This window comes from Eurypyga helias, unplaced genomic scaffold (assembly GCF_000690775.1).
Source record: "Eurypyga helias isolate BGI_N326 unplaced genomic scaffold, ASM69077v1 scaffold13948, whole genome shotgun sequence".
Classification (NCBI taxonomy): Eukaryota; Metazoa; Chordata; class Aves; order Eurypygiformes; family Eurypygidae; genus Eurypyga; species Eurypyga helias.
Window position 1 is genome coordinate 4,356 of NW_010265124.1, and position 26,103 is coordinate 30,458.

Consider the following 26,103-nt stretch of genomic DNA (forward strand, 5'->3'; position numbering starts at 1 on the left):
CCTTCAACAGGAGAGGTACCACATCAGTACTCCACACCCCCTGCTGCTACCCAAGGTCACTATCCTGAATTACGTGTCTCAGGCTCAAAGACTGCCCTGCTCAAATCTTAGTGATCACAATCTCTTTGGGGAGCAGGACAGGGGGAGCTCACAGGTCTCTCTAGGAGGTGGGGTTTGCTTTGACTGCGGCGGGTCATCTTCCAAACCAAAAATCCCTCAGCATTTACCTTGTCTGGCTTTTAAATTCCACATTTTCCCAGAGGTCTCCATCCTCTCCACCCCAACATTGTTTTGAAGCAACACTCTGGCTGCGAAGGGTTCTCCTGAACACCGAGACAAGGACAAAAGCCTTGAATATTAAACAAAGACTTTAAAACAGGAGCTTGAACTTGTGTTATGAGAGCATTAACTACAACCTGGAGTAACTTTACCTATTTTCTTAGTATTTTAGGTTAAAAACTTCCAGAAGCATAAGACTCAATACTTTAAGGTCTTTAGCTCATGCACCACCACTCTGTCAGCATGTCACTAGGCCACGTGAAACATCAGACAGAAGAGGGAAACGTTGGAAGAAGCGCGATCGAGACTCTGAACAACATTAATGAAGAGGTCTACTACACAATGAGTAATCAGAATAGAGTAAAATAACAGCCAACCTATACAAGTTGTCAAAATGAGATGAGACCATCCTTCCAGTACAGATGTTTTACAGCACTTCTTCATGCAGACACCCACAAACCAGAATGACCAAGGAGTGAAAAAGAGTGAAGAGCTTCAAAGTCCAGGAAAGCTCAAAACACTTAGTTTGCACACAACAACTGAGTTAATTCCGTAAGTTCAAGTGGAGTTCTGACTAATATTGACCACAAACACCACCAATTTATCATGCAAACATTTTTAATTGTTTAAATCTCTCTCTTCCAAGCACGAAGAGACAGAAGTACCACTCCAGGGTGGCATCTCCTATGAAAGTGACAAAGGACCACCTGCTTATAACTTAAATAATAAATTCCTGGTTTGTATAACTGAGGCTGAATACCCACAGGATATTATTAACATTTCCCCTCCAGCATCTGGTCTAATAAAGAAACACAGAACAGCTTTGCTGTAGTACAAAAGTTTACAGAAAGTTCGACAATTTAATTAAAGACAATACAAAACACGTTGTCTGAATTCAAATAATTTATGTAAAAGTACATGAATGAGAAAATATTGGCGAGAAGATCTGGGTAACCAATTATCAGATGCATGTTCCTTGTCCCTAGAGATAACGTACAGTCAAAAATACATTTTAAGTTACAATAAAAGACAGCATTTTAAAATAAAGACAATTTCAGTTCTACCAGCCCTTTAACGTGAAAAATTCCTGTTAACATGGGACAGATTGATAGAGTAAAAACAAGGAGCAATACTGAAGTCTATGAATACGCCTGTAGTGTTTCGTTTTCCTTTTAATCGAGGAGAGAGAAGACAACACAAACCAGAGAGGAGTGTTTCATTAGCGCTCTGCCTTCTCAGTTAAGTGCTTTAAAAAGTGTGATAAGAACATCAGGGATTACTTTTATCCACATACCCCAAAAAACTCCACCCCCCTTGTGAGTGGGTAGGGTACAGATCAGGCACCAATCTGATCTTTCCTTCCACAAGGAGCAGGATCACATCCACGCAGGCATGGATCCGTGGATCCTGCAGGCAAAGCAAGCTACCCCTACTGCACTCAGGGTGGCAGCTAGGCCCCAACACGCACTTTCTCAGCCTCCAGCACAGCCAGTACTCTCAAATCACAAGTTATTTCTTCATGTTTGTTCAATATTGAAACCCCAGAAGTCATTATGATATCAGCCAACAGCCTGAAACACCAAATACCTCTTACCATGTGTCACTTGCCCTTCACAGTTGGGGTCAGCTAAACAGTTTAACAAGACGACACATGATTAATTTATTTGAAGATACTTTAGTTCATTAATTCTCAAAGAAAGCATTGATTGCAGTACAACAGCTTGACATACAGCAACAAAACGTACTCAATGTACATGCACAGGCTATTTAACAATAGTACACGGCCTTCCCTATTGCCATTATCAAGTGAACACAAGTACGACAGCTGACCCGGCCTTCCGATCGTCCTCATGAGCTCTAAGTGATGAAACCAGTGTTCCAGTTGGTAGGACGGCAAAGAAGAGGGGTTTGGCCACTGCTGGAAGATTCCAATGAAGATGCCAGTATCATAATGGACAACAGTGTTGAATTACTGTAAAAACAGCTACAAAACGCGCTACAAAAATTTGTCCTGATGTGCACTTCAGTTTAAAAAAAGCGCATGGGGAATACTTAGATTTGTATATAAACACACCAGAAACAAAAGCACATGCAGAGGAAGAAAAGTTAACGAGTTTAAGGCAAGACAAATGTGTGGATGACTAAGAACTGATCACTGAAGTACTGTAAATCAGCAGCAATCTGTTTGGGAAAAAGCACATCATTTTCTAGCAGAACTGGTTTTTGTGATGTGGTGTTCGGGTTTTTTTTGTTGTTGCTTTTTTCAAATACCTCTTGCAACTTCGAAAAGGCAAGCCAAAACTCCTCTGCCTTTGTGTTCTTCAGCCTGGCTGAGATTTCTTTCAGTTTTACAGTTTGGTCCAAATGCTCATGGTTTAATGTACAAAGTACACTACATGCTGCTAGGACTACTCACTGCAAGTTTCCCAAGTCTGCTTTTCAAAAAAACAGATACAACACTGTCATTCCCATTAAAGGCTGATGGTCAGAGTTTCAGTACTGCTGTTAAAGGGCTTCTGGAAATGAGCACAGAGAAGTCAGATTTATGACCAAGAGATAAACAGTGAGTTCTGTAAAACATACACGTTACAATAAGACTTTTCCTATAGCAAATAAAAGCCATCAGGGACCTTTTTTTTTTTTTAAAAAAAAAAGTCTTTCTAGGTTTCAGAAGTGGTAACAATTCCAGCAATAACACTTTCCAAATGCCCTGGCTGTGCCTCTCTTTTTAGTCTTCTCCAAATGGTATTCAAGCAGGTAAGAAATTCTCTCCTCTAATCAACAGTTATCAGTTTAGCACTATGCTACTGGCAAGTCAGATCCTGAAATATTATGATTATTTGATAGTTGTAATCAATTTATTCATGACCATATAAAAAAAGCAGTTACATGAGACTGCACTGTCAGATCCATAATACACCAAGTAAGACTGCAAAAATAAAAGGCAAAAAGGAAAAAGGCCTCAAGGTTGTGGGTTTTTTTTTTAAACAAATTGTCTCACAGCAAAAAAAAAAAGTAGCAAAGGCTTAATCTTAAATACAAAGTTTTAAACTGCAAATCAGGTCCTCTAATCCAGACTGATGGTATACCTTGTTTCAACTGAACTATCCATTCATTACAAGCCTACAATGCCAGCACTCATTAATAATTGAAGCATTCCCCAGCCTCGTCCTCCCAATCATTCACACCTTATTTTAAGCAGAACAGTAAAGTAAGTTAGTTGTTTGTGGTTTCGAAACAGGTGGTCTGAATTCTTTAATACCACACTCAAACCTCAGGAAGACAAATTTAAGAATGTCTCGACTCAATCCTCAAATTGTTTATAAAGGGGAAAAAAGAGGCATGAATATGGAAGTACAGAAGGTGTTAAAACACCACTAAAGGTAAAGAGCCTACACTGGAAACACCTTGTCAAAGCACTAAAATCTCAATCATCTCAAAAGACAATTCAGAGACACTTAGAGTTGTGAAAAAAATGAAAGATAGTATGACGTAGATTGCTGAAATATCGAATCTAAAGGCAGTGCAAAACGATGGCTGGTGGGGGGGCAACCAGGCATCTTGTAAAGTGAGGGACTTCAAATTACTCATCACTGACCCCCTGAATAATCTGCATTGAAGGACCTGATGAACAGCATTGAAATTTCTTGTCATGCAATTACAACCAATGCAACCAATGTGCAACTCAGGATTGATACTGTCATCCATGGTGGATTATTAAAGTAATAATCCATTAAAGAATAAGGTCAAAGGAGAAAGTGGTAAACATCAGTTGCTGTAAGTGAAAACACTTCAAAAATTTACAATTAAATAAAGTTAGATGGTATCTTATAAAAAGAAGTACTGAACACAACAAAGCCACAATAAATTAGTGTTTCCATAAAACGACATGCTGAAGGATTTGTTCCCAAGTCTATACATTTTTTACTGACTGTTAATTCCTAAATATTGACAGCGTAGTTGAATAATTGAGGTACAGTAGTTTACATTTGTATATGTCTTGTAAAAAGGTTAATTTTTTTCTTCCAGTTTTTCTTCCTCATCACCAAAGAACAACAATGGAAACATTCCTAAAATGCAGCCAATGGTCACTCCAATAGCTTTACCCTAGAGAAAGGGGGGAAAAAATTAAGTTTCTCACTGATCACTTTTTAGTTGTGTGTAGTACCAACACAACAAGGAAAAGAGACCCTTTGTTCTAGTTTTCGGTTGGGAGCCACATTTCCTTAGCATGCAGATTAAAACACTATCTATGAGAGAGACACATGACAAGGTTAGAAACAGTGTGTGCAGCGATAAAAGACAATTCTGAATGAAGAGAATGGGAATGACCCATGAAGAGCTGCAGAGGTGGTAGGGAGGAGACAGACTCAAAAAGATTAAGCAGAATGGCCAGGAAGATGGGTGGGGGCTGGTAACACACCCCTCATTTCACATGCAATTATAATATGCAATTATAAATGTATCAGCTTGTATCTGGTAATGCAAATTATTAATCAAGGTCAGAAAAGAGGAATTCCTTGGAAACAACAATTTGCAAAGGCACAAGGTGAAGACAAAAAGAGATTGGAAAACATGTTACAATTGACCCAGATGTCAAGAGGAAAGGAAAGAAAAGAAGAAAGTCACCATGCAAACCACATCACCAGCAGTAGGTGCTGAGAAACTTGAGACAGCAGGCAAGAAAGGAAAATGCCAGCATACATGCTAAGATGCTCAGAATTCTTTTTGCAGAGAAGGGCTGTAGATGAACTGCAGTGCAATGACAGGCTTTTGCCACAAATTCAAGGCCAGGCTGGATGAGGCTTTGAGCAACCTGGTCTAGTGGAAGGTGTCCCTGCCCATGGCAGGGGGTTGGAACTAGATGATCTTTAAGGTCCCTTCCAACCCAAACCATTCTATGATATTCAGCTTCCACTAAGAATTATGTTGGACAGACTAGAGTGAAGCCCACTGACAACACGCCAGATGTTCCCCACTCAATGCTTTGATCTATCACGGCTAAAAGCAGACCTCCCCCTCCAACTTTTCCTTAGTAAGTCTTATTTCTCTTCCCTTAAGTCTGCAAAGATATTTTTCCCCATGAAGGTTCATTCTGGCAAAGCGAACGAAATAATCCATTTCTTTACTCAGTTTCTTACAAACTGTTTCTTTAATCAAAATAAACTAACGCTCTGATTGCTGAAGTGAGACTGCTTCAAATGTTTAAATGTTAATTAAGTAATCATCTTGAAAATGAATCTGCAAAATGAGTGTCCCATAACTGTAAACCCAGGCTGAGAATATTACTCAAATGCTGAAAGTTTACCCAGGGGACAGTTAATTTCATATCCGAGCTAATTAAAGAACATTAGCAACTAGTACATACTAGCACAGGTACATGAGTAACACGCACTTGCCAAAGGAAGTATGGGAGTAAACTAAGGGGTCATAACTTCCAAATAAACTGTATCACAGCAGCCAGGGCTCAGCCCAGGTATCTGCACAGCACACATGAAGTAACCGCAGAGACTGTCCGCGTTACTAGCCACTTGTGGCGTGCTGCATACAAAACACAGCCAAGCCCAAAACAATCCAGCCTCATGGTGCTCCCTGACAGAGGCTCACAGCCAAACCTTCCAGGAAATGTGCAAACTGTTGGTGCTCGTTAAGTATTTAATGGCAAAAGCGACAGAAAGGATTTATCATGTATTAGCTTAAACAAAAAGGCTCCACGCAAATGGCGCCTACCTACAGGCTACTCACCAAGTGTGCACTGAGCCGCGTTTGCCACATGTCGGCTTGCTTGGGTGTCAGATCCGGGATTGACAGACCCAGTCGTGAAGCTAAAGCTTCCACATAACCTGCAAGACTGGAAGAACAAGAAAACAGGGACAAACGATTTTGGATCTGACAGTATCTTCTATCATGGATTCTGAAATATTTGAAGCACTGAACGTATGAATAGCTTTTCCTTGGGCACACTGACAAAGCCATCTAGAGGTAAATACAGGAAAGCATTCAGACTCCCGATGGTCACATTTTGCAGTGTAAGTTAACCAGTTCTCACTGATTTAATATGCAATATTTCCAGAAAGACATTATGCAGTAAGACAACTGGTGTGAATACTACTGTATTTCAGCACAGTTTATAAGTAACCTTCACTGGAGGAAGCGTTTACAAACACACACTAGTTAGTAATAAGCCCTGTTAGTTGTGGGGGTAGGGGGGGATAGAGGGAAAGCGGGGAAAAAAAGAAGCATAATAGCTTTTCTTTCAGCAGTTATGCAGCAATTTCCTTTTTAAAGAGTCAGCTGCATTGGTTTATCTCAGAAACAAGTATGCCTAAATCTGAAGGCATTTCAGATATACAGTAATTGTTTTATCTGAGAAGAAAATGTCTTCAGATACAGGAGGTCTGAGGAGGTAGACTAGGTATATTCCATCACAGCAATTCTATCACAAAAAACGTGGGTTTTTTCTGGCTTGTGTTGTAATGAATGTACTTTTTGTAGAAAAAAAATTATAATATTTCGTTAAAAGCAAGGCTTATTTACAGAACACAATGAATCAGGTTTAACCCCAATCCCAATTTTATCACTTAAAATGTGTAATTCTGCAACAGCAGGAAAGTTTTTCCGTTTCTGAACTATGGCACTGCAGATTTAACTTCAACAAGAGCCACCTAATAGCCCAACTTCTTCCTAGCAAGGACAGCATATATTTCTACAGTCATGTTGTTTACTGAAGCAAAATTCAAGAGCTAGGAAAACAAATTAATCGATTTCAGCAGGGTATATATTTTAGTTCAGTAGCACCAATAGTGTTTGCAGAGGTGAAAAAATTTATTAAAACAAGTTCAGACATACCCCAGTCCAGCTAAATCTGAAACAAGGTTTCCCAAAGCAGCAGCTAGAGGGATGGAGACAGAAGAGAAAGGGGGGAGAAGACAAAGTATTATTTTAATTACAAACAAAATCAAGCAGCTCCCCTCCCTCACCCCCCAATGACACTCAGTCTTCTCAGTATATATTGCATAAAAGACAAAGTTAAGTTTATTTCAGAGCTTTTTTTTGACCTCCCTACAGCTTGTTGAAACAGCAGCAGACTAACTAATAGGAAGTGCAACAGTTTCTCTCAGCTTGTATGAGGAAAACTTGACAAATTCAAAAAGACAACGCTGACTCCTGGAAATTGATTACATTTGGAATTTCGATGTTTCCATCAAAATCGATGAAAACAACTTTTCAGACCAAGGTTAAACAGCCACCCACAGCCGCTGGTTTCATACAGCCAACACTGGACACAACGCAAGGCCTTCCAGTGCCCGAAGAGGCACAGGGGGACTGGAAACAGGAGAAACTGTTACTCACGTATGTTGTTTTGATAAACACTTCACTACATCCATGAACTGACTCAGTTTAGGAATAAGTACTGTACGTAGGACTGAACAAAGTTACACACTTCAAGTACAGGATTTCACAGCAGATCTTACTGAGATACGCTTCCTCGTGACTATCCTGCATTGCAACAGAGGGCTGCAAATTTCCAAATTATTAACTTGTTCTGCCAGATACGTTTTTGTGTCGGCTATCTGTGTGCTTTCAAGCAGTGCTGCACCTGCAGCTAGCTGGTGGATCCACGAGCAGTTTTTCCCCCTGACACTGCAGAGGCACTACAGCTGTCGAGCAGAGCTTATCAGTTTTGTCCCAGTGCAGGAGCAGGGTGGCTGCTGCGCCTTCCCGTTGGTATCACATGGTGGCAGAGAAGCCACCAAAAACACCAGCCAACACAGTGAAAGGACACCAACACGATCTTCACCTCACTGCAAGCAAACAGCCACTTGCAAATACTTTCTGTATGTGTCTAAACGTATCAGACCCTAGGGAATTCAGAGCAGCTCTGTTACAGAAAGGCAAATACGCTTTCCTAATGTGAAAGTTCAAATCCTGAGTCACTTAAAACCAACAACAAGCATTTCAAAAGCTATTTTAAATGAAAATCCATGTCTGCAAATGGAATACATCCTTGCTTCAACCACAGGTTGTTTTATTAGGAAAGGCAGCTGCAAGACCAAGGAAGAACCATTCCCAGCCCTCTAGCCCACTTTCAGCCTAAAAATATAAGAATGTGCCATTTCAGTTTACATACACTGCAGTTTTGTTACTTGCCTGCCATAGTTGAAATTCCTAGGACAACTCCAATAGACAATTCTATTTGGGTTCCCTGAAAAAAAGTAAGAGTTTTGTCATTATTTGAGGGATTTGGAGTAAAAATAGATTATATTAATTCAACTGGCAACAGCATTGCTTAAGGCTTGTTTATGTTAAGATAGAAAGAATAAAGAGCTCCTACCCTCCTAGCATAAGTATTTCCCCCTAGGACAAGGGCCTACCTTTAATATTCTTTCAATATTTTCTGTTGTTTCATAATGGCCCCCAATGGACAAAACCACAGTCCCTATCTCTGCATACCATTTTTCCCACTGTAATACTTAGCCAAATGTACAGGTCTGAATGCAAACTTCCACAAACACTGAGCTACACAAGTATCATAGCTCCTTACTTTTTCAGTTGAAGAAACATAACATCACACTGAACTGCATGATGAAACAGCAGTGTGTGGCCCAAGGATGAGAGACAATGGGCACGCATCAAAACACGACAGGTTCCAGTCATAAGGAAATGTTTTCCACTCTGAGGACCGTCGAGCATTGGGACAGGTTGTGCAGCCTCCACCCTGAGAGCTTTTACACAGCCACAGGATAAAATGAACAACTTGGTCTGACCTTAGAGCTGACCCTGCTTTGCGCAGGAGGTTAGACTAGAGACCTGAGAAGGTCCTGAGCAAGACTAGAAAGCTAGTGGGTCCTGGGTCCTGAATTATCCCACGGTTAAGATCACATTGTCAATGATAATACTACACAAGGAACAGTATCCTCGGCCTTTATCCACCTTCCTATTCCACTAGACCATTTCATCTTCCAAATGAACGGGAAAACATCTCAAGTGTTACTGAGAAATGCCAGTCTACAACAGTACAAATCAGCATCAGCATGAGCATTGCCTGCATCACTCAGAACAAACGAACACATCCGTAAAAACCCTAAAGACCTATTCATCAATGCATTATAATCACATTACCATCAGTCAGTATAAACAAAAAAGCATTGACTACATGATCATAAATGTGTCTTGCAGCACAGATTAGGAGAAGGGAAAAAAAACCCTCAAGCCTCCTCTTAGGTTCAGTAAAAATAGTCACAGTACCAGCCTTCAGAAGGAACAACACTCCGTTACATTCTGCAAAGGCTCAACAGAGCATGGACACTTTCTTTAAAAAAGAAAAATTAAAATAGAAATTAGTGAGTTGATAGAGAGGGAATGGAGTCTTCCTGAAGCTCTCATTTACTACGTGAACAATATGAATCATGCTGACTTGATCACAGAGTTAAATAATGCACTTACCGCAGCAATCATAATTGCGTTATCCAAAAATCCAAACCCTACAAAAGGTAATGCATTGTGGAAGAACACTAAAAGAAATAAGTAACAAAGAGAAAATAAATATTTGTAAGACAGCTCACACGAATAACTGAAATGTCAGTCTGATACTGCCTTTAAGAGAAACTAAGACAACATACACAAAATCCCTTTCTTACTACTTCTGCTAGCAACCTTTTTGTCAGGGCTGGTAAAACTCCTTGCTATGTAAGTGTAACTAATGACTTACAAAGAACCAGTTAAACCAACTTACTCTTTGCAAATTCTTGTAGAATTTCGTACAGAAGCCATTTATGCCTACTAGTTCATAAAAAGTATTTAAAACTACATAAACTTTGATACTATTTAAAGTCCTTCCAACCGATGTTGCAGTATCACTGGTGATAGCCAAACTGTCTCACCCGATTCCCTGCATTATTCTTTTGCTTGAAACAAAGCCCATTTCTCTGCAAGTCCCTCTCTTCCTGTGCAAGAGCTCCAGCTTCTTCACACATTCCTAAAAATTCATACTTAAGGAGCACTGCCTGCAACCAGGCAATTCTTCTCAATTTCTTCAGCTAAATACGCAAATGCTAAGGTTTTCACTAGTGTCATACAGGATTAATTATCTCACTATTCAACCCAAACTTCTGTACCTTGATTTTGTTTGGGCACTATGATGATGACAAGTTAGACTTGAAGCTGCTCCTCTGTATATTAAGAAATCAAGTTCCACCTTTTGTTTCATATTTTTTTCTTTCATTCCTGAAACTCCAAGTAAATTCTATTTGAAAGTATTTTCTGTTGTCCCGTTCCATTCTCTCTCTGAAGTTTTACCTTGCAAGCTTCTGATGGAGATGAGACTAAATTTGCACAGCACTGCCTCCAGCTGAGTCTCAAGGTGCAAGCACCCTAAGACCAAATACAGCACCGAGGACAGACTACTTGACTAACAACAGAGCTTAGAAAGTTAGATCTTTTAACATTGGAAACGCATCAGATCTTTAGTTTTTATCCTCACTTCAGACTGGAACAGCAATTCCTACGTTTTACAAACTTAGAGTTGCAAACATAAGAGGAGGGAGGAAAGAAGAGTGCATGAACCTCACAATCATGTGGAAAGACATGGGTTTGAGACCCATCCGGATTTACTCCTCACAGACAGCATGAATTTATGATCGTATTAAAAAAAAAAGCTACACAAGAGATCTTTAATGCTCAGGTACGAGAACACATTTGGACTTCTGCAACTATTTTGTATGAACACACATACCTTCTTAAATGTACAGGTAAAAGGCTAAAGCACAGAATGTATGAAATTTTCCTTTAAAAAAAAAAAAGGAATTACACTGCAGGACAAAAACCCCAAAAATATAAATAACAAAAAAGCACATAGATGTGCACAATATTCTCAAAGTGTGTGTGTACCAAACTCTGGAGCTACAGAGGGAGCTCGAATTCTTACAAAAATTGACAGAATTTTGGAATCCGTGGAGTAAACGGAACCCCAGGGGCCAAGCAAAAAGAAGAACACACCAAACCAAAAAAACCCAAAAAATACCACAAAGACAAATACTTTTTCTCACTGAGAGAGTATAAAAACCACAAAAATACACTGATTTGGAAACTAAATCAGAATTTGAATGACCATGGTATTATAAATAACACCAAACCTATTTCCACTTTCTCTGCAATTTTTTCTACTTCTCAGCCCATTATAGGTGCCTAGAAGCAAATCAATCATTTTAAGCTCAAATGCAAAAAAAAAAAAAACCACAAGGTACTGCAGCATCAACACTGCTTGGCTTAGAAAAACAAGGTTTGCTGCTGGCTTTGACCAGCACGCTCTCATTTGGGCTTTCTGTCCTACTTTCACTAAATGGTGCACATTCTCCAGCTGAGGTGTTACGAAATAAAGGCGGCAGGGTGACTGTTGGTGCTTGCTTTGGTTTCGTTACTCCATTCGATGGGGATGAGGGCAGACAGCACTCGTAGGAGAAAGATGAAGCAATTCAAAGACTGACTGCACAAATACTGAACCGCATTCAACAGTCTTTTACCATGTTTCAGTTGTCCTGGAGATGGTGGTGCGACCTCCAGCTTCTCTAGAGAAGTCAAAATGAAATGAGAAAGTTAGCTAGTTCATCACAAATTCAGTTATTATAAAGTGTTTACCAAATTACTAGCAGGCAAAAAAGCAGTTATGTCATTTAACACCTTTAAATTTGAAGAAAATTGCTTCACATCTATGTTTCTATTATTTTTACAGAAGATAACATCATACTAAAGCCACAAATTTTTAGACTGGTATTATAAGATTAAACTGGTATAATGCTTAGGCAAATTAGCAGCATACATCAGAAGCAGCCCAACAGCCATCTTTTGTTACTGAAAATTAGAAAAACACACTGAAATTAGAAAAAACAGGACACCTGAAGAGAATGTATTTTATTATTTGTTTTTAGAGAACCTCTAAGCATGCGTCAGACAGCCTTCTCTCCTCCAGAGACAGTCTGCAAAAAAGACCCTGCCATTTCTGTTCTGACAGAAGGAATAACTGATGGGAGAATAAAAGAAAAATACGACATTAGGGACCACTGATTTCAGCAACAGCAGATCAAGTTTGGCTATTTGGTGCATGTTTCATGCATCTTGGCATCAAACCATTACAAGCTTGGTCACTCCTGAACCTGACACAGTCATCTATAGGAAGCAGAGGCAGTCTGAGGTGATGCATAGAACACAGCAGCAACCCATTTTGCAGGGGCAAGGGAAAGAAAACAAAAGACTAAAAAAAATAGTTTGTCTTTTTTTCGTTTTAATGTGGATATTGAGCATATGACCCCTTTTTAGAGCAGAAAAAAAGGGGTTGCCCCAATGCCTTCCAATATTCTGAACCCTGAGCTTCCATACTTTTCATTATGTAAGCTTTACAGGTAAAGGTAAAAAAATGGTAAAACATGAGAGAAGCCTACAACACTTCCTCAAGGGTTCAAATTTTACTTGGGACATCCAAGTACATGAAAAGACAACGCTGCAAACACAGGCTATGAATCATTTGAGCATGTGACCGAACTCTGCAGACAAGAGTGAGCATCCCTGCATCCAGTCACTCCCATATTCAAAGCTATTGTAAAGGTTAAACTAAAGTACTCACTTAAAGTAACTTTGGGGAAAAATGATTATACCATAACACCATAAATATTCAGCCAACCAGGACATTAAATTCCAAAATAACTTCACTAATTTAAGGTCTTAACATAGAACAACTTTGATCCTTTAGCACCTATTGAAGAGCTGCTTCTTTCCTCTGCCCAACAGATAAACTACCTGAGCTCTACAAACACCAGTTGTAATCATCATGCAAATGGGAGAACCACAGCCCAAATACCACAGAAATAAAGATTATTCCACCCGTCCCCCGAAAATACCAAAGTACTCACAGATTCAAATGTTTGGTAAACAGAGGGGAGCCCTGCAAGAGCCAACCTTCCAGAGCTGCCGGCATCACTGGTGCCCAACAGACAACATCAGCCCAACATTTTCAGCTTATGTTCAGGAAGGATGAGACCCATTTTTCCAACACAAACTTCTTCGGTACTTGTCTGCATGTGGTCTCCCTCCCATCCTCACAGGTGCAGCAAAACTTTTACAGAAACATGAAGAAAAAAAGAAGGGGGGGGAAAAAGCTCTCTGTACCGCCCTTCCAGCAGTTTTCTCAGAGACCACAAATTTGTACAAGACTGGGGAAAATCAGAGCCACCTTTAGATCGCACAAAGGTATTAACTGAGACCAGTGTCCAAAAGCTCTAGATGCCCTGGGGGTGGCCAGGCAACCTAAACCAGCACACTCCTGATGAAGCTTTCCCAACCTCCTCTTGTTCCACCCTGCTGGGATGCCGGGGAGAGAACCAAAACCCAAAACCACTCAAGCACCTGAGGTCACTGAGAGGCTGCTGCCCTCCACAGCTTTCTGCTTCAACGGGAAGCCATCACACCGGCCAGCACGGTTCCTTGGCTTCCTGTGACACTGCCACTGAAACCAGCCCTGCTGAAGTACCATCTACTCTTCAAGTCTAGTTCTACATATACAAGGATTTAATGATAAAAAGCTTCAGCAGCATACATAAACTTCCAGGAAACACTCTACTTCCATCTGAGGAAGACACTTTTTCACAGTTTGCCATGACAACTAACCATCCAGTTAGTTGTAATTCCCAAGTGAAGTATTTTGGGTACCAGCACAGAAGACTGAAGACTATTCAGTCTGTCACACACTACTACAAAGCTCTAGCACATCAGTCTTGTGGATTTAACTACAACTGATGTTTGACTTTGATAGCACATGACAGTCTACATAATCACACTCAATTCAGTGTAGCTAGAAAGCTGCTAAAATCCACCGCATAATTGATTTTAGAAGCTTATTACCAAAAGAAGTAATTGACGACAAGCATTTGGCAGGAGGAAAAACCCCAATATTTTACATCTATGCATAATGGGAATTTCAAGTCACATTAACTAAAAAGGACAAACTTCCTCCTTTAGAGCTCAGTCAAGGACTATCTTGGGTTGGTTTTAAAAGGAGGAAGGCTGGGGGACACTACTTTAGGGGTAGAGATAAGTTAATGCAAGGTAGAGGGAAACAGCAAGGGATTAAATATGAGCAAAAATCACTGACATAACCCATTTTGGTGGTGTGGGCTTGTGCTGATTTTGGCTGGGACAGAGTTAATTTTCTCCACAGTAGCTTGTATGGGACTATGCTTTGGATTTCTGTAGGAAAGTGTGGATAACACAAGGATATTTTCATCACTGCTAAGCAGTGCTTACACAGAGTCAAGGAGCAGAACAAAAAATACCCAAACTAACTGCCTCTTAACTCCAATCTTAGTATTTATTTTAATTTACAGTATCCCTTTTTTTGCTAACATTCACCTTTTTTTTGTTAAATAGAATATAAAATTATCAACATAAATACCACCATTATCCACAACTTGGCTCAAATCCAGCAACTTAACTCTGCTAACTGTAGCCAATTCAACCAAGACAGTACTTGCAATTTAGTTTTACGATCATTATTCTTATCTGACAAAACTCCCAACCAATTAAAAGGTAATGGGGGTGCATCTATTCTGACAGTTGGTAAAAAGAAAAAAAAAAAACCACACAGAAACAAAACCCAGAAAGTTGTCATCACTGATTTTGAATTATCAGGTTTTTAAGAACTGGCATAGAAGGAAACTTGCAAGCCTAAAGACACGTATTACTATGTTTTATTCAAGTTGAAGCTAACAGTGCTGTAAAATATCATCGCAAAACCTGTTACTGTGACCCAGGGGCAGGAAACACGCAACAGTGATAACAGGTACTATGGCCAGGGCTAACCTCGGAAGGTAAATGCTATAGCTGAGTACTGATCAATCTAAGACAAGAACATGAGCAGTGTTTTACAGACTTGTAAATAGCGATCAAACTGACAACATTAATGATCAAACAATGAACATCAAGAAGGTAAGGAGGAGGAATATGAAAAATGTTAATAATCTAGATCCACTGCAACCTTGTAGGCTCTGAAGGTTACAGTCACATCTGGGAGTTATGGAGGGTTTTGTCTCAAATGCATCTATCTACCTCCTCCAAAAAACCTGCCCAGGTTGCTCCAGCAAATCATTCAGATACATATCATGGAGAGAACAAGGGCTTCACTTGCACAGAACAAGAAATCAAACCAATTTTTATGTCTATTAGAAAGAGGTGCTCCTTCACCCACGAGTTCATAAGGTTATGGTTATCTTTAATCCCCAAAATACGGGATTGGAACCTAGAAACGAGATAGATGTTATTGCTTTGTTCAGTATCTAGTGGTGGATCCTTAAGAGTAAATTACAACTGTGATTAAGAGTTCATTCATGGAATAAACTCATAAGGCACATCCCCCTTTGTTCATCCCGTTTTTCTTGAGGTTTTAACAAAAAACTGCAAAAAACTCAGTACGTACAGCAAAACAAAGCGGAAAAAACATGCCCATTGATCTCCAACTGGGTTTCCCCAATATTCCAGGATGGCCAAAAAAAAAAGAAAAATCATCCAGGAGTTGACAGCAAAGAAAAAATCTGCATCATCTGTTATAACTCACAAATGGTTTCCTGTTGCTACAGCGATTGAGGCATGAAAGGATGCTGACTCGTGCAGTGCTAAATATAGACCTGGCTGTTGGCCCGTGCAGTCACATGCACACAAAAGGGGAAAGCTGAGCGAACCACTACAGAGAGACTAATTGACAGAGGAAATGAAAGAATGATTTCTCAACTACCCCAAAAAGGTAACTATGTCCAAACAAATATTCTGCATAAATACAAATAGGACACTGACCACTAAAGGGTTTTCTTCATATATACTCTTTGTAACACTGCAGAAAATCACACAGTGATCACATTCCATCTCCCTCTCTGAAAAACACTGAAGAAGCACAAGATACTGTCATCTTTATTTGAAACTACTGTTATATCTACTGGACCAAGTGCCAAACAAGCTTTGCAGGAGTGCCGTTTGCTCCCTGGCATCAACAGAATCACAGAATCGCTGAGGCTGGAAAAGACCTATTCCCAACCAACCTATTCCCTGCAGAACAAAACCCAGGAATGAGATCAGGCATAGTTCATTCCTGGGATTCCATCCTAGTAGGTGGGTAGCCCAGACATATGGGCCCCATGACAAACTCAGGGCTACGTGCCATGTGCAGTGGATGCAGCAAGTCTGCTCCAAAGGGAAAAAAACCCAAAAACCCACAAACACCGCAACACACCAAACCACCCACAAAACCAACAGCAAAACCCCACACATAGGAGTGGGAATATAGCTGCTCTGTGACACTTGGCCTAGTGCTCAGTAGTTACTCCCTAGAAGGGTTGCACTTAGCAGGAGTGTACGCTATTGCTCACCAGAGGCAAGACAGTCTTGGTTTAAATATCACTGAACTCATTTCCACTTTATCTGCAGTGCTTACTGGATGCTATCAAATACTGTGAGTATACAATACACTACTTATCCTTTCCAAAAACATGATATGCCATTCATACCCTTTAAAGATGTTTAACAAAACACAGATCTAAGGTGGAAAACCTGACTGGAAATCTAGGAGAAAGCATAAAATGCAAACAGGTATCCAGAGATTCAAATCACCGTCTTCATCATTAAGAGGATTTTTTCCCCTCATCTAATCCATTTCACTATCAGTCCCTATAAACTTAAAGGTCAGCCTTTCATTTCCACTCAAGCAGGTTCAGGCCAAAATAGGATTTGCAGTGGTTTGCTTAACAAGGTCTCAAACCACAGCTGAAAAAAAATAGAAAGAAGACACTTGCCTCAAGATTTAAGGTGGTTAATCAGCTAAAATTATGATAATGCAGAAAGGATTTGCAGTTTGTAATAGAGATGCAGGGTAAGGATAGAAACACAGAGTTTGAGCAATCTCCTTCACCGAGAAATGGAAAAGGTCAGCAAAACAGCTGAAGTGTTCGTATAAAAATGCCATGAACACGGTAACATTGATAGGAGGGTGAACAGGAACAATAATGTGATATTCTGATCTGTGTATTCCAGAAGTGAATGGTTAATATATGTTATTATTATTAAAAAAATGGTACTTGAGTGATGTCAAGAAATAAACTGGCTGTAGCAATTCCCTGACTGGAGTGAGCCATCTACAGATGCAAAATTCTCTGCTGCAAAAAATCAAAGTAATACCCGTCATCCCAAATTGAGGATGGCTTGCTTTCCCTCCTCATCCTCTCCATTTCAACACTTGGGGACTGCAATGAGTTCCCGGAAGCTAGAGGAGGGACACCTCCCAACTCCTCTATCTCTGGATGAGCAAATCTTTCCCTGGGATTATTAACACCCTACCCATTAGCTATGGAAAAAAACCCCAGATAAATACTTCAGACTAACATTAAAGTGGAATTAATCTCAAATATAATCATTTAACTGTGTTTCAGTAAAATGAGGTGTTGGCACCTCTGTCACCACTGATTTTTCGAGGGCCTCTCTGGCTCGAGCTAAGTATCTATCAATCATTTCACTGGTTTGCAGCTAAGCAGAACAGCAGCTCAGCCACAAGTGTTGAACTGGAAACAAGACCACAGTATATGTGTATTATCAGGATGTGAGATCAGGTTTTTGGCTGTCCTATGCTGCAAGTTCATGTAAGAGGATAAGCAAAGAAATTCTGTGGGACACCACAAAAGATTTGTTAACAAGAATTATCAGAGCTCTGTGCACAACCGAAGAGATCTGATTTAGCAGAGGGTGCTCATCACCTTTACACAGAGCTGTGTTAAGCATCACTGATGCCTACATATGAGGGCTCATGGAATATCTAGGGAGTTACATATAATTATGATATCTTTTATTTAATGATGTTCCCTCCCAGGCTCTGTTCTTAAAAAGAAATCTGAGAAGGTGAGAGATGAGGTTGTCTTCATCTCCCTTATGCCCTTTCCTCACCTGCCCAAACCCACACTCATTTCCTCAGGAAAGAATGAGGAGGGGAAGGTAATTGATGAAGAACAGGGAGCAGCCTTGGCTTTCAAGCCCAGGCACATGATCCCGTGCTTGCCGCCAGCAGTACATCCCCTTGGAGGACAAACCTGACGCTCCCCCCTCCGCTGCCCAAGGACAAAACAGAGCCTATTAATAATATGGGGGGGCTCACACCCCAGAGCAGCTGTAGCAGACCAGGTCCACGCTATACTCGTTGGCTTTTTTCAGCACATTTGTTCGTACTGTTATTCCCAAGTACAGAATGTGAGATTTTGCCTTTTGCAGACCGAAGGGTCTTGAAATGAGAAACAGTGATCTGGTTAGTATCAGGAGAGATGCTTATTGTACCAGCAAATCCAAGGCTGGAGACAGCAGTGCTTCCCACAGTCCTGGGTACCAGCACCTGCATCAGTCACACAGCAACAATCAATACCACGTGCAGGCAGTTACAGCGGTGCAGTAACACTGGGAGGGCAATTGGTAAATTTGATATGTTTGGCAGGATTTTTTTTTTTTTCCTTTAAGAGAACTCTACAGAAAGCTACAGACAGACTGCTATTAAATCACATATGACTAAGTATCAGGCTTTTCTTCAGCAGAAAGTTTCATTCCTTGCCCAAGAATGACCTTGGAAGCAAGTGAACCTGCTGAAATAAGCTTCTCTCAGAAATAATTTTAAATGCATATAGAGATTATTGTTTTTCATCTGTCTCAGAATTAGACAGTTACCCAGAATGAGGGGACAAATAAACTGCATGACATTCAAACACTTTGTTACAGACTCACATCAAGTATAATTACGCTCTTGCTAATTTTTCCACTGCACTGGGGCAATAAACGCAGAAGTATGAGCTCCCCCGAGGTCCTTAAAAAATTATTCACATGATCTTTTTTGCTGATAGTAAGAAACCACTGACCATTTAAGTTCCAGCCATAAATTACACTCGGATAATTTGTACCTCTGTATAAATGCTTAATGAATATAGAACGCAATAGCGATTAAGATATTCTTAGCACAGTAGATTGATCACTCTGGTACCTTTCTTCTTCCCGTCCCTCCATAGCTTAGCAAAGGCTCTGGCTGCGTTTGTGAAACTAGTCAAACTTCAACATCTGACTCTGCAGTCAAAGCCAAGCCGCAATGTCAGCTATCTTTGGCAAACGGCTGAAGGAATGAATGTTATATGATATAACGTAAAAATAGATAAAATACACTTTACATGGAACTCGACCTCCAAGTGGGTTTTTTTGGCTTTTATAAGAATATGGAATATCTGCTGAGTTGTTACACAGCTCTGTTGTTTAGTAATTTATTCTGCAAGTGAATTTTAAGTTCTACAAAAAACATTCCCTCTGTTCATGAAAATGATCTGAAATTATTAATATTGCTGATGTTGTAAATAAAGTCATATAAATAAGGAGAAGCAGAGGACAACAAAGACTGCTGGGCTCTACTCTTCCTGTCAGTGAACAGTTCTGACTAAGTTCACTTTTAACTCTTTCAAGCAACCGTCTTTATTCCGCAGGAGAAAAATTCTTCTCCCAGTCAGTGTTCCAGCAGGCTTTAGAAGGCACAAGCCCTCCCTCAGGAGGATTAACTACCTCAGCTGCAAGTGCATCCCTGCAGCTTCCAACCGCAGAACCAGCACAAGCTTCAGCTCACGTCACACCCCTGCAAGGTACAACTGTGCCCCCGCTCCTCTGACGCTGCTTTGGGATCGCTGCCCCATGAAGTACTACACATCTCATCTGCTTATTTAATCCCAACATCGCTTAATCTTCCAGGGAAACTACCCAATGACAGTTTAGAATTAGTACAGTGTTTTTCAACGGCATGTTTTCCTTTTTCTACTGCTAGTTTTTTTACCTGTCCTTTTGTCACAATTTCAACAGCAAGCATGCAGCAGACTCCTGTGAGCACCGAAATTATGTGTTCCACCTCCAGACCTACTAATCAGCTTGAGAATTATTTAATTACAAACCCACAGCTAAATTCAAGGTTTTCGGCACACATAAGCCTGCTTTGTTTTCTACATGGGAGGAAATATGGAATCTAATTTAACACTTTTCGCCTTGGCAGTGGAGAGTATGCTGTGGCACTAATGTACTGCCTGCCACCAGCGACATACCTTAATGCCAGTGTTTACTGGACAACTTCATGAAATTTGCACTCCTACTTTTTTTTCATGCTGCAAGATGGGGTCAGATCTCAGTGTGCCTCCAGCATCCTTCCCTCCTTCCTTCTCATCTGCTTCTCCAGAGTCCAGGTGAGATTTACACAGCCTCTTCTCCAGCAGCAAAGAAGGGGATGGATTCAGGCTGAGGACGCCTTCTGCAGTGCTGAAGCAAAGTGCTGCGTGACACAAGGGGGCAGCCACTGATCCCAGGAGGAGTAATCCTGGATAGACAGCCAGAGGAAGGGAGAAGAAAGGCAGCTCCCTGCCTAGTCACAAAATTTATTTTGAGGTCAAAAGTGCTCCCAAATATAGAATCAAAGAATCATTTGGGTTGGAATGGACCTTAAAAAGATCATCTAGTTCCAACCCCCCTGCCATGGGCAGGGACACCTTCCACTAGACCAGGTTGCTCAAAGCCTCATCCAGCCGGGCCTTGAACACTTCCAGGGATGGGGCATCCACAGCTTCTCTGGGCAACCTGTTCCAATGCCTCACCACCCCCTCCGTGAAGAGCTTCTTCCTGATACCTAATCTAAACCTCTCCAATTTCAATTTAAAACTGTTACCCCTTGTTCTGTCACTACAGGCCCTTGTAAATATATAAATATAGTTGGAAGTACTTGACAATACTAAAAAAGTAACGTGGGAGATCAAAACAGTATTGCTCACTAGTGTAAGTCACTGTATGTGCTGTTAGTGTCACAGAGGGATCCTAGAAGAGATTCCTGGCTGAGGCACAAAAACCCTCATGGCACTTCCCATGAGAAAACTGGGAAGTGAGAACCTTAGGTCAAATATGAAACTGCACCTTGAAATGATCTAAAATCATGTTACTGCTGCATGAGATGATTCAATACTTTTCCTGACATTCCCAAATTCCCTCCAAATCATGTAATTTGGGATTTTTCATTTATTCTAGCACTTGCGCTCAGCCAGGTGTACAGCTGGGCCCAGAGAAGAATGGCACTGCTAGCATAGAAAACAGAAACGGGACTTTCACACCTAGAGATTTTTTTGGGGGGTAACCAGGACACTCCCTTTGCAACACCATGGGCAAAGCCAAGAGTGAATCCACACCCGTACAGACAAGTCACATCATCTACACAGCAGCTCGTCCACAGCTCATCTGTGCATGCTCTTGTCCCACAGTGGGGAAGCCATCTGAATGTTTTTCCTCCATGGCTAAGGTAAAAAAAAAAAGTCACTTTAATTATTCTGATTCTTTAACACAAGGTCAGACATAAATCACAGTAAAACTCAGCCATATTAGCACCCAACTGCAAAACAAGGCTGATAAGACAGGTTCCCGGCATCGATCCCAGAGAATTAAACCAGCAGTGAAAACACTGCAAATCCAAAGACTTTCCTTCTTTCTGATAAGCCAGATCCAATAAATGAGAAAACCAGAACCAGTCATCTTTGACACGGGCCATTTGTGCTGTATCAGAACCACAAGCGCACCTCTGTTACGTGCCTTCTGCTCAGGGAGAGGGACACAGAATCACAAGAAGCCTGTCCGACATTTTCAAGAGGAAAAGGTCAACACGCTGACTATTTATAACAGCACTGCCTCTTTTGCAGCTACCTGTTTACTTTGCTTTATTTATTTTACTCCATGACATAACATAAATAGGCAATAGGAAAATGGGAGAGGGGGCATGTGTGGATTTCGAGCTGCTCTCCCATCTCTCTGGCAAAAATCTTCATTAGGCAAGATGGCTGTGTATCCAAGCTGGCAATTCTCACATCTCTCCATCTTGAGCAAAGCAGTTAATTTGTTAACATCACATCTTTATTTGTGCTTTGTAAAAACCAGCCTGTTGGCAGGATTTAATGAAGCAAAGAAACAGCTGGATTGAAAGGCTATTGGCAGTCTGAAAATAGAAGCTGATGGTTGTATTCCTTGAGCAGCTGGCTCAAGAAATCGGTTTGTTCCATGCACATTTCTTTCCAGTCTTCCATGAAACCAAATAAAGCCAATAAAACACAATTTCTACCCCGTCAGATGGCTGTGAAAGATGGGATGATAACCTAATGGAGGCTGATGATTCACAGTGTAAGATGAGTTATAGGAACTGGCTAGTGATAAGGGACGGATCACTTCATAGAGTCAAAAGTTATCAAGAGCAAATAATTGAAAGCCGTGAACAAAAAAAGTAGTTTTAACAGTACAATAACCAGAAACTGGTGACATCTAAAAGAAAAACGCAGCAGGTCAAAAACCGCAACAATTTCCTGTTGGTTCACAGTAATCATTTGAACCTAAGGAAAACACCAGAGCTTTGTGGCAATACAACTTCACAAACATCAGCACATCCCAAGGCAGACCAACCTGTATCCATGGCCCGGACAAGAACCATGTGTCTTGTCTCCTCTTAACCCTGCCTAAAGGCTTCCCAGAAAGTTTTGAAAGAATTGCTGGTGTCCAGCTGCCAGGCCACAGACTATCACTGAGAAGTGAGGTTTGGGAACCAAAGCTTGGGCCACTGTCAAGACCCACGTCTCTGGCTCCTCTCAGTTCAAGTTGGCCTAGTTGTAAGAGCCTTTTTCTTTCAAACTTTTCCATTCTTTTTGAAATGAAAATGACTTTTGCAGGTTTTGTCCTCCCCCCAGCTCATGCAAGAGACTTTCACCAGGATCACTGCCAAATGGTAAAGCAAGTTTAATCCTGGAAATGCCTACGCTCTTAGCTGACATCCTAAAAGCTATGTAGTATTTTGCAAGTGTGTTGAGGAAAGGTTTTTATCCCTAGGTACAAGCAGTAGAGGGAATAAAACAAGCACCTGCTCCTTATGTCTACTTTAAGGCAAGAGGAGTGTTGATACAGAATATGCCCCATCTCCAAAACACATAAAAACTCAAGTCTTAAATATGTTTCTATGTGCTCTTTTTATTATCTGGAGAGAAACAAGTTTAAAAAATGACCTGTTGGAATTTGCCAATAGCTAAAGCATCTCAGTTTGTCTAAATTAAATTAAAAATTCCTCAAAGAATACCCAAAAAACAATGAATATGATGAGCCTATCATTTACAAATGGAAACCAGCAAACAATGCAGCAAAAAAGTATTGCAAGTATCAGTATGTATTATGGCTGCTAGTGTGGATATTTTATTAATAATTAACACACATATCTAAGAATCCAAAGTAAATAAAACAGTGGAAAACACAGCTCTGGTTTTATGTCTTGTAGTTTTGAATTAAATACACACTCTGCTGCGTTAAAAATAGCATTCTGTGGGCTTTGCCTTGAAAAGCTGCCTGTGTTTCAGGGGAAGCAAGGGTTTCATTTCAGATATGGGTTAGTAACATCCCAAAAATTCCAAGGGGAAGGCTCAAAGTTAAAGGACGTTCGCTCACACAGCAACAGAACGGAAACAAAGAACATGTGCTTTCAGGTTTTTGAAAGAACACCATGCTAATTTAAGGAGAAAGAAAGAGGGAGAGGGCACAAGACAGCTCACAAGTCCAGCACTCCCCTGCCTGAGACACTTCTTTACCAGCAAAAGCAAGAAACGAACAGCACCACAGAGATCCAACACGGCTTCTTTAAGGGTTGTTTCATGATATACTTATCTCATTTTTCCATTTACTTTTTCTCTTCTAAAAAGATTTTCCCCAGACACCAGCTGCCTCTAGCTCCGTATTTGGATTGATTTAATTATAAATAAGGCTGACTAAAGCTAGGAGTTTTCAGTTGAATGAGTAAGCTTTAAATAATTTCTTTCTTAGAGAAACTGGTAGACTTAATTTGCTTTTCGTTTCAATTACACACCAAAACAGTACCTCTGTGTTCACAGAATAAACACGATCCATTTCATTCATGCCTATTCCATGGAGATCTATGTGTTTCTGATCTATCACTCAGAAAGGTTTAAGTTGCATTATACGTAAGAGTTGCAGTTCAAGTGAGCTTTCCCTAAAAGATCAAAACTGAGAACAACCCTTGTATCAGGCAAGATAGCTGAAAGGAAAATCTGTCTCCTGTAATATAAAATGTATCATAACTATGAAATGTATCATTTTTAACTATGAACATTTAAAACTCTATTTTAACTATAAAATGTATTATCATTAACTATAAAAATTATCATTTTTGCACAAGACACATACAGTTGAATAACAACAGCTCAAGGTTTAGGTCTCATTTTTTCAATTTACAACTTAAAAAATGTTCGTGCATGACAACTATTTTGCACACATCACATGCTTAAACACATGCAAAAGATGGAAACCTAATTTTAATTGAAGCAATCTTCTACTTTATCTTTTCTAAAAGATGAACTGCAAGGAAGGGCAAAGGCAGCTAACTAAATAATGATATTTAACAGTAATACTATTTCTACATTATGTTTAGACCATGTAATTGCACAACACTTTCCTAGGAAAAGGTATAAGGTAGAAGACAGAGCTTCTTTGAGTAAATGAAGCTGTTTCACAGTCTGAAATCTCTGGTCAAGTATTATCTAGGAACTATGGTACAGCTCAGGAGAACTTCCACAAGGCCAGGGCATGAAACACTTCTTCGGTCACATTAAGAGTAGCGTCCACAAAGTACTACAGGGATCACTGAAATCCTTGAGACTGAAGGCTTCATATTAATACAAATAAACAAAAACTGCATATTTTTGTTTCTTGTAGCAAGACATGCCAGCTGCATCAACACAAGCAAGCGGAAGTCCGTCAAACTAGCAGCCTGCTGGCCTTATGCAACACCACATCTCAGCCAACACACTTTGGCAGTTTGGGTTTTTTACTGTACCAAAAGTACTGGTCGTCTCTGGTGATACTACCTCCTTCGCTGGCTTCTCAAGGGGTACCAGTGGTTTAGGGTATCTGGATGCTACAACGAGTTTTCAAAAGCAAGACAGCAGTAAGTCATTACTTTTAAAATCTTCCGATTGATACTGGAGTGTCCACCAGCAAGGAAATAGCCTTTATAACACTAGGGCAACTGGTGTTCTCTAGGCCTTGCACCCGTTCTACCTGGACCTTTGCAGGCTCTCCTCTGCAAAAACATACGGCAAAGTTCCTGCATTTAAGCAGAGAACTCTGACTAGAGCCCTCTTTAAGTTACTATGCGGAAGTAAAGTTTCAGAATATGGAAGAAAACCAAACCACACGAGCAAAACCTCCTAATACCTAAGTACTATACGCATGGCCCTGTCGCCAACTACCACCTATATTAGCACAAACAGAAGAAGCCTCACAAATGAGTTTAAAGCAGAAACACAGTAGTACCAAATTTATTCAGTTCAATTTTATTATATTTTTTCTATATAGTCAACATTTCCGTAAGATACTATGCATGTATGGAGATGACATGATGAAAAATTCAACTTCCCCAAGCTACCCGAATTTGCAGTTTTATCGTAACTTAAAAACAAAGTCCAAATAAATCATACATATTCACCTGAAACAAAGTTTAATGTAAAGGAGCATTACAATAAAGACATGCAGCATCTGTATGTCTAATACAACACAGTAACTGCTAGAATGAACAACAGAAACAAAGATTTTCTACTCAAGAAGCACAAGAACACCCAAGAGTGTATTTTAAAGGTGACATTTTGTTCACACATTTTGTGTTTTGGAGTTTTGGGATTTGGTTGGGGTTGTTTTGTTTGGGTTTGGTTTGGGTTT

General features: G+C 40.3%; 1 protein-coding gene across 1 annotated transcript; it reads right to left on the minus strand.

The window, feature by feature from the left end:
• Positions 1 to 3,879: 3,879 nt before the first annotated feature.
• On the minus strand, positions 3,880 to 25,303 carry TMEM65 (transmembrane protein 65; the record flags this gene model as incomplete). The annotated part of the gene is made up of 7 exons (XM_010156618.1): positions 3,880 to 4,386; positions 6,025 to 6,130; positions 7,129 to 7,171; positions 8,431 to 8,485; positions 9,727 to 9,794; positions 11,802 to 11,846; positions 25,223 to 25,303. Coding segments are annotated over 7 exons (494 nt in total), but the record flags the coding sequence as incomplete, so codon positions are not given.
• Positions 25,304 to 26,103: the final 800 nt, after the last annotated feature.